The sequence below is a fragment of the Nymphalis io genome, chromosome 27 (genome assembly GCF_905147045.1).
Source record: "Nymphalis io chromosome 27, ilAglIoxx1.1, whole genome shotgun sequence".
Taxonomy (NCBI): Eukaryota; Metazoa; Arthropoda; class Insecta; order Lepidoptera; family Nymphalidae; genus Nymphalis; species Nymphalis io.
This window is the reverse complement of record NC_065914.1, coordinates 4,963,367-4,973,836: the sequence shown is the minus strand read 5'-3', so window position 1 is coordinate 4,973,836 and position 10,470 is coordinate 4,963,367. Positions and strand designations below refer to the sequence as shown.

The 10,470-nt window shown below is 33.7% G+C and overlaps 1 protein-coding gene across 1 annotated transcript; it reads right to left on the bottom strand.

The window, feature by feature from the left end:
- Positions 1–75: 75 nt before the first annotated feature.
- Positions 76–10,202, bottom strand: LOC126778864 (putative fatty acyl-CoA reductase CG5065). Its single transcript, XM_050502592.1, has 14 exons — positions 10,125–10,202; positions 8,932–9,015; positions 8,511–8,627; positions 7,143–7,300; positions 6,306–6,396; positions 6,044–6,189; positions 5,195–5,304; positions 4,699–4,782; positions 4,135–4,243; positions 3,343–3,419; positions 2,128–2,290; positions 1,494–1,644; positions 1,097–1,203; positions 76–295 (listed from the first exon to the last, which is right to left on the bottom strand). The coding sequence occupies exons 2-14, from the start codon at positions 9,004–9,006 to the stop codon at positions 208–210; spliced, it is 1,476 nt and encodes a 491-aa protein (XP_050358549.1). The 5' UTR covers positions 9,007–9,015; positions 10,125–10,202; the 3' UTR covers positions 76–207.
- Between the last annotated feature and the right edge of the window lie 268 nt (positions 10,203–10,470).

The window sequence follows — 10,470 nt, the reverse complement described above, 5'->3', positions numbered from 1 at the left end:
ACCAAAATAACGTTGTTATTTCGGGCACAGGCTATATTATAACAAAGGTTTTGCTAGTATATTATGAAAAAAATGTTCTTATTTAAATTACTTTATTAAATAACTACAATGTTCAACAAACGTAACATCCGGAAAATCTAATTTTAAATAAATAGGTTAACGCATTATCCATAAAATAATTTAGTAATATAAAAACTTATATACATATTAACTAAATAATCCACAACAAACATAAAATAGATATATGAGGAACAATATGACAATTGTTTTTACAGCTATATCCAAGTAGAATAATCTGAAACAAAAGCCAATTCCTTATTATTATGGCGAACATCAAAACAATTATACCCAATCGGAGTAGAAGTAAAGGTAAACAAACCGTATAGTTACAAATTGCATGCGATTTTCTAATTGTTCTGCTGTATTACGCACTACAAACAGTTCTTGATTCATTTATCTTTATTTATAATACAACACTACTCCACTTAACTAGATAGAACCACATTATCTTTCGAAGTTCGGATTACAACTTCGTAGACATTGAAAACGCCATTTTTTTCCGAATCCATATTCACTATGGAAAAGATCTGAACCAATGATATCGGTGTCAAAGTTGTTCATTTGGGTTTACTCGTCTCGTGGTTGGTATATAGAGATGGCAAGCCTGATCAATCAACAACCAACTCTAGTAATTAATTAAATCTATAGTAAATAAAAAAAATACTAAATATTATTTAGTGTATTTTTTAAATAAATAATTATAAATTAATATGCTGCAAGATCAGGAACTTCTGATAGGAAGAGAAGCCCTTATCAAAGTATTTTACTTACTTTTTTATTACAAAATGAATACAAATGAAAATAGCACTTTATATATAATACAATAATGTACCCCTCACCAATTCTCAAAAAGCTATTGTCAAGATAATACGCAAGTGGAATTTTTACTCTTTCAGTCCCATAATCCGATGGGGTGACAAATCCGACGCGATCTTTATACGAGTATATGTATATATATGCTATGATAACTTTATTGGCCGGACTCGTGGTTTCGGTTCAGGATTTCGAAATTTTTTATCATCATGATAATACCTACCTTCGGTTTAGTTTCCTGGCGTATGGCAATGTAGAAATATCCTCGTTACAGCAGAATTCTCGCGCACCAAGTATATAGTTTCTTATGTAGTCATCCCATTTGTAAAGCTAAAATAACAACAATCGGATAGTAAGTGGTTACTATCGTCCATAAACATCAAATATGTAAGAAATATTAACCGTTCATTGCATCGCCAATGCGCCACCAATCTGGGCAACCAAGATATTATGTCATTTATGCCTGTACACTGACTCACTCACCCCTCAAACCGGTACGCAACAATACTAAACATTACTGTTTAACGGTAGAATATGTGATGAGTGGGTGGTACCTACCCAGACAGACTTGCACAAAACGCTACCACCAATTAAATTCCTAAAAATATTGAATATCTTACCAAAGTATCTGTGTAAAATATTTCATTGTCTTCTTCAGAAATTCGCTTCGAGAATGATCTGAAATAATCATTTTTAAAACACCATTCTTTTATGGTGTAATGGTGAAAGACTTCGAGACCATCGTTAATTCGTTTCTGTAATTTCACCATGCTGTAAAAGTAATTAGATTAAGAGATATTACGAATATTCGAATTTGCCCCAACTTTAAAGCGTTACAAGTAATTTCAATGGCGCCAAGGGTTTGTATTTTTTTTATATAGCAAGGCTGCTCAGAAACCCTAAAACATTTCTGTAATGTCAGCTGATTATTGCATGTTACATTATTATACGTGTAAGGTCATTTATTTCTTATATAAGTATGTATAAGTGTAAATGTATGTATATAAATAAGAGTATATTTCCTATTATATTAAGATTCTAGCTATTTGAATAAATTCTAATTTTAATTGAGATTATTGTTCCAGCCGATATTGAGTGAAGAGATCACTGTAAGGGATAAAGCCGCCTTTGCGTATTTATGCACTATCGGGTCTTTTATATGCTGTTTGTAAATAGTGTGCAATAAAGATAATAAATAAATGATTACGAAGAAAGAATTTTTAAAGATGAAGATGCAGAATTCGAAATACTTACAAAGTCTTCTTCCCCAACAAAATCATCAGGAAGTCGACCAAGTAAGCTGGTATGAGATGAGCAAAGAAAGCGTGGATCTTGTGGTACAATTTACACTTTTTTATAGAACCTCCTGGGTACCAGAGGCAAACGGAGAATGGATATTCATTGATGATCTTGCGACCTGTAAAATATAGAAAAACTTTCTACTGTCTTACCAGCTACCTAAGGCCACGTAGGTCCAAGCTTCACATGGGCAGATATTGGTCTACTCGTACATAGAACGTATACATATTAAACTAATGGTTTACGCGGCACACGTCAGAAATGCTCCGAGTCGGCGGCTCCCGAAATTATCAACATATATCGTCATATTTGAGCCGGTCGGTGTGGCTGGTGGATGCTTGCCATTCACGCCGAAGGTTGTAGGTTTGATTCCCATCCAGGACAAATATTTGTGTGCTTGAACATGTCTGTTTGTCCTGAGTCTGGGTGTAATTATCTATATAAGTATGTATTTACAAAAGAAAAATAGTATATGTAATATATCAGTTGCCTGGTTTCCATAGTACAAGATCTGTACAAGCTTAATTTGGGATCAGATGGCCGTGTGTGAAAAATGTCCCAGAATATTATTATTATTAATATATATTTTAGCCAACTTTCACAAAACTTGAATAATTTATACTCCATTGATAAAAACCGTATGAAAATTAATTCGGTAGTTTTTGAGTTTATCGCATTCAGATGGACAGAAAGCCGCGGCGGAGCACTTTGTTTTAAAATAAGTGATAATGTTTCTCTTATCAACTTGAAAAATGTTTCATTATTTATCGAAGTCGTCATATTGATGATTTGACCATAATCCATACGTAACACACACCGTGTGTTGTTAAGGACATGCAATTGTAGTATTAAGGCTTTCATCCCGGGAGTCTCGGTCTCGAAAATATCGAGTCTCGACGATTTTGTCGTATTTTAAAGACTCGAGACTGCTATCTCCAGTTTTCGAGACCTTTATGGTCTCGAAAACTGGAGATAGCAGTCTCGACTTAATTGAAAAATATTGTATTAACTGCCTAAATGAATAAACTATGAGTATTCAAACTCATACTATACAACTATCGAAAAATTCTCGAGTCTCGTTTTTCCGGGTCGAGTCTTTTTTTTTCTCAGGACTCGTAAATGTATCGACACTGAAAGCCTTAATTAGTTATAATTATATAAAATAATTACCAGCATCCAAGGATTCTTTCCAAGTTAAGGGATTTCGTCTAGACTGAGTCATGTTGCAGACCTTAACTTCCTTGGATCTGAAACGAAATGAGAATTTTTGATAAAATATATATAATGGAAATAATTGATTGTTCAAGAAGTATTTTAATTAATTTATCATTTATATATTTTATAACACGTTTTATAACACGTATAAAAGGATACATATCGTGTGGAGATTTGTTACAGACCATTTTCTTGCTCGCTGTAAAAACGTATTTACGCGATTTCATCATCTAGAATGGGGAGTATGCACCAGAACACCAATTAAAAATTCAGCAGTACCCACTCCGTTTCATAGGGGTGTCACGGGATCGCTTGGGTATACTGACACGACGCCCCCGACATTGGTACCGAACATTTATAAATTATTCTACAGCAAAACATCCACAGCGATGACACGGGTGAGGGAGGGAGCCAGTGTTATTACAGGCACGAGATTTTTTTTTTTATAGAATAGGAAGGTGGACGAGCATATGGGCCATCTGATGGTAAGTGGTCACCAAACGCCCTTAGACATTGGCATTGTAAGAAATGTCAACCATCGCTTATAGCCAATGCGCCACCAACCTTGGGAACTAAGACTTTATGTCCCTTGTGCCTGTAATTACACTGGCTCACTCACCCTTCAAACCGGAACACAACAATATCAAGTATTGCTGTTTTGCGGTAGAATATCTGATGAGTGGGTGGTACCTACCCAGACGAGCTTGCACAAAGCCCTACCACCAGTATAATATATTAGATACTTACTTTTCCAAACCGCAAACGTACGAAAGTAATATACATCCATTTACAGCCATGTCCACAGGATACAAATCGGCTTGATAATTTTCATTGCAGAGCATAGTGCGAAGAACACCTTCGAACAATAACACTGACATATGAAGAAGAACTCTTGCCACCAACGAAGTTCCTACTCTCATTAGGCCTTTTAGAATTTGCCGTGGGATGATAGGAACCTTATAAATAATAAGGTATATATCATCTTACGGCTGTATTATGGACGCTACGTGCATTGAAATACAACCTGTCTTTTTATGATATAGGTAGACGATTTTTATGTTAAAGGCAGAGAGGTCACTAATGTTAAATGGCTACCACCACCCTAACACTTCGGAGCCATATTTACCATTTCTTACATCACCAATGCGCTATCAACCATGGGAACTAGGTCCCTTTTGTCTATACTGACAGTGTTCACTCACCATTCTAACCGCAATACAACAATACTGTTAGGCGGTACTGAGATGATGGGTGGTGACTACCCAGGCGGGCTTGCACAAAGCCCTACCGCCAAGTAAATTTAACTATTACCTTTACCCCCTCCAATTAAAATGCCTGTCGGTCCGTTTAAATTATCAACCCAACCAGGTATTGGCTCCTTGTAAGCAGCAGTTACTGTAAAACAAAACGTTAATGTTTTTTCAGAAATATAAATAAATATTATAAGTTTTTAAGCACATCAGATATATTGACATATTTTAATTTCATTTTAAATTAAAATAGGTTGGCAAAAGGTCAACTCGATGGTAAATAGTCACCACCGACGATAGACATTGGCACTGTAAAAAATATTAACCGTTCCATACATTGCCAATGCATCACCAACTTTGGTAACTGAGATGTTATGTCCATTTTGCCTTTATATTACTCGTTCACCCTTCAAATTGTAACAAAACAATATTAAGTATTGTTTGGCGGTAGAAAAAGTGATGAGGTGGTACCTTCCCAAATTTGCAAAACCCCTACCACCAAGTAAGGTTGAACAAACAAACAAACAATATAATATGTATAATATGTTTTAACTTACCAATGGACAAACGTCCAATACCAACTGGAAATTTTGACGTGTATTTTGCTACGAGATTTTCAGTTATAGCTTTTGTATATGAATATGTATTAGGTTCAGATGATATTAATCTGGAAACAGAAATAGCTCGGTTTTTAGGTTATAGGGAAAATTCAACTAATTTCTAACGAGAAATAGAAAAACAAAAAAAAAACAACGCTTTGATTCGATTGCGATAAAGTGACAATTTGTTAGTAGAATTGGTTATCAATCAAATCACGGTAGCATGAGAAAGCGATCCCGTGGCGCTCCTCGTGAAGACGGAAAGGGTATCGCTGGTTTTTTAGTGGGTATTCCAATGTTCGGGGCACATTAGGCGCTTTGGACACCAGCGAGCCCCACATACACACTGTTTCCGTGGGGGAAATGCCTAAAGCGTTTTTCCGAAAAAAAAAATCATCATCAATCATAATCAATCAAATGACACAGTTACAATATTTTCAACGTTATGCAAACTACTAGTTCTATAATTAATTCATTGGACAAACTATAAAGATCCTCCTGACAGATTTCGGCCAATCAATATCAAAGAGAGTAGCCAACTGATTAGAACATATTATTGCGCACAAGTGTGTGCGCTAACAAATACACTCTCTTTTCCTTCATTTTCGTAATTCGATGGGACAGCAATCCATTAAATTTGAAACCTATTATAAAATTATATGTATTATTGGAATGAGGAAAGAGATGTCGTCACTTGTTTAGTTTATGAAACGTTTTTTTATGTTAAAGTTATCATAAATTAAATTTTAGGGAACCCAATAAATATCTTCGATTATCTCTATTAACTTTATTTTGTGGTTCACTAACTTTGGCTCCAAATACGCAAGCGTTTCGTCGTCCAGCCAATCAACTAAGTCCATCACTTTTTCGGGGTCGTGAACTGGTGGATACATCTTCTCTTCCAAAACGTCTACCTTGCAACGACAATAAGCCGTTGATAAATGCACGAATGCCTGTAATTTAAGTTATTGCCTTAATGTAATCATCTACAAGCATCATACTACATCTACAAGCATCTTGCAGCTTAATATCATGTAAAGTCAAAAGCACTATAATATAATATATTTACCAAGAGATTGTTCATCTTTTCAGCTAATTCCAGAAGTCGAAGCGTGCCTTTTGTATTCATTTCAATTGCATCTTTTAGCTTTTGATCAAATCTAAAAATAGAAATATTGTTGTTTGGTATTATTTTTCATGAATCAAATTTAGCAATATCTTAGTACCTGAACAACAATTTATATTTAGTTTAAAAAAATGTACTTAATTCTACTTAGTTATAAAAAAAATGTATTTTTCTATAAAATTTTTATTTAGGAAATTTAAACTTAAAAAGCAAAACCTTACTTATATAAATTAAAAACATTACCTAAATTTGTAAGAACCGTTTGCAGCTTTTATAAACAATTTTAAGTATAGCATTCTCAGATTTTTTTATTGACTGTGGTCTTGGTTAGTCATAAACTTAACTAACTATTGTTTGACCTAGGCGTGGTTAAAACTTGATTATAAATAATCAGTTCGAGTGAAATGCTATTACTTTTAGAACTGAAAACTAGAAAACGGTGCCAAAAAAGTTTGTACCATTTAAGTGTTAAGCAAAAATGATTAATACAAGAATCAAAATTTTAAATCTAACTGTGATATCAATCCCATCGCGCACAAAGAAATTTGGCAACCAATAAATGGAATTCTTTACCAGCTCTCGTGTTCCCCTCATCTTACAACCCGGGTTCCTTCAAACGAGGTATGAAGAGGCATCTTGCGGGCAAGCAAGGCGGGGGTGGCTAGTGCAGAACATTTTTCCCGACTGTACTGGCGGTCGTTGCGTTTGGACTACTACCACTTACCATCAGGTGGAGTAGTCATTTGGCTTCCCAGCAAATATTTAAAAAAAAAATCTGACCTAACACATGCTGCGCCGTGGAACACGATGTTACAACATCGCTGCAACTCTTGGCGATCATCATTCGAAATTCCTAAATCTTTTTCCAAAATATCTCCAGCTATCAGCTTCAGCTTCTTGAATGAATCCGGTTCTTTTTCTCGCAATCGTTCAAATATCTAAGAATAAATATTGGTTCGGTTGAATGTTGTGAGTAAAAATGGTGAAACGGCCCACAAATGTCCCACAGTTGCGTAAAAAATTTTCTGTCAAGGAGGATGATTTGAAGTTTATCCAATTACGCTGCGTAGCTGTAAGTTTCTTTAGTTATATAATGTCTCGTGATGTTTTTACAGCTTCAGGCAACTATTGAATTTCTACCATTTATTATAGTCTACCATGCATATTTACTCTTTTTACCGAATGTTAAAATATCAACTTTTTCGTTTTTATATTAATGTCTTAAATGTAACGTGACAGTAATATAATAATCCTTATAATTATTTTGAGTTTTCTCTAACCTCCCACCATATTGTGTTTGGTATGTTCCGATTTGAGAGGTGGAGTGAGCAAGTGTCAACATCTTAGGCATTAACAACAGAAGTGATTTATACCTTTTACAAAGCCAATACCAAAGGTGACCACTTACCATTGGAGATTGGTAGAACATTTCGTCGTTTGCCATTCTAAATGAAACAAAAAACTTTAATAAAGTTATTTTAGAGTACTTGATTTCAAATTAATTAGCGCTGTCATTTTATACGTTATAACGTATGTTTACTAATATAACAATAGCTCAGCTTAAATGACATTTAAATATTCATGTTATTTATGTTAACATATATTATGTTAAGTGGATAAATTTGCAAGGAAAATGTATTTATTTCACTATATGATATGTAAGTACATATTTATTGCCTGTATCATTGGTTTAATGGCTGGCTTATGATACTGGACCGGACCCTTAATGGGTGCCGAGAGTATCAATTTCTTAGTATAAATTAGAGAGTATAAATTAATCTGTGTAATACTACTTGAGACTCGTTATATTTTATTTCAGGGTTTTAATGGCGATTCAATCATCACATGATCAGTAACAATTATTTATATTAATCACAATTTACGGTTTAACAATAACATATACTGAGGCGCGTGCCGAGCGTACGTGTGCAAAAATGTTTAACTCAGTGACTCCGTAACCGAAAATGAAAAAAATCCGAATTAACGGGAGACGCGTGACGAGGGCGGGGGTGAGTTTTAGCCGACTAGCTTCCGCCGCCTTATTTTAATAAATTGTAAAACACACGTTACAATTGTGTATAATTGTTATTATCGTCCACCAATACACCAATGTATTTCTCTTTAGTTTAGTAAATCAAATTCGAATACCTTATTATTCCAGAGTTCTCGTATTCTTTGCTGAGCACTTAGATTCTTCTTCGGCCTTGTTAAGAGATAGATGGTGGTGATCCCAGGGCATGATCTCAGCAATTTCTCGATTAACGCCTGCAAGCGGAAACTATGGGGATTAAAATAAAAAAAATACCATGTTATTCCTCAAGAACGTTACTTATCACAGGATCTACTATCAGCCTGTTTCGAAATAATCCTTTTGTGTTAGATAGCCCATTTATAAAAAAAAATATTTTTATGTTTGTCCTTCAAAATAAACGTCTTACCTAGATTGATGAGACGGGTAGCAATTTGGCAGCTTGGACTCAAAGTCTTGGGAGTAAAAATATAGACTTCCGTTTACTAAATCACTGATAGAGCTGCGACAGCAGTTATGTTGTCAGACGACTGTCCTTACCTTACCAAGGAAACCGGTCGCACCAGTGACTAAGACGCTTTTGTCTTGAAAGAATTCAGCGACAGACGGCGCCATACTAAGTTTCTGAAATATAAACTCCGATAATATATCACAAATGTGTATATTTCATTCATATTATCCTGAAAACCCAACGGTCACATAGAATATTAAATCCACGTATAATAAAAAATACATTACGTTTCCTTAGAAAAAATATTGATATAATATAATATTATATATATATATATATATATATATATATATATATATATATATATATATGTATATATATAATAACTTTTAATTTAAAATCATTGAAGTCCTTGTCTCCTGCACTTATTTATTTATTACGCCTGTATTGGCTGGTTCATAGCAATTGTAAAAAATAAAAAAAATATATATATTAAAAATCACATTCACATATATATAATCTTATATTAATGTATATGTCTTTGATTGATTGCTAATAGGAAAATTTAATCTGTGCCATTAAGTCGCAGTTCCAAAGTCCACTTTATTCAATTAAGCACATACAAACACGTTTGCGTAGAACTTTATATACACATCTTGTATATATTGAAGCGGTGGTAGGACTTTTTTTAAGCCCGTCCGGGTAGATACCACCCATTCTTAATATATTCTTTCGCCAAGTCATGCTTAGTATTGTTGTGATTGCGGGTGAGTGAGCCAGTGTGACTACAGACACAAGGGACATTATATCTTAGGGTTTGGTTATTTCTATCAGAACCTAGCCTACCTATTAAATAAAAATTACTAACTCTAATTGTCTTGTTAATATTAATATGCCTCATATTTTTTTGTTGCTAAATGTAATTTTAAAAATAAGTATTCATCATCAATCAAAAACATTGTCAATATTCTGCTGGTTATTGAATTGCAGATGTTATGTCCTTGTGTCTTTAAACCCACTGCCTAACTCACCATAAATTGGATACAATAAACTCGTTTGCATAAAAAGTCACACACTCGTTTCGATTGTCAATTTCGTTTGTAAAAAAAGCCAAACTATATGGAAACATTATAGAACTATCAGGTGATCAATGATTGACGTATGAATAGAATAATTTTGACAAAGAGAATTTCAAATTAGAAGATAGTAGAAAATAATAATAAGAATGAAACATCGCATCAACAATAAATAAATAAAAAACACATAAAAAAAACACGCTTACCTGTTCAAATTGTTAAAAATAAATACAATACTGTTGAACAACCTTTATAAAACTATTTGTAATGATAACAGAATCAATACTACGCGGTTTAAAAAGCTAATTCATTATATATATATGTATTTACCTAAGGTAGAATAAATGCTATATCATAATTACGCGTATATTATTATTGGATAGCTGTTTTACATATTTTTTTAATTGTAAATAAATAATCGCACTTATGCTATTTTCAGGATTTACAAATTGTTACACTATTAGTTGTTAAACTATTAATTATTTATAATTTTCTATTATTTTATAATCAGGAGTTCCTGCCGAATATGTGTTAAAATTTCGGCAGCGACGT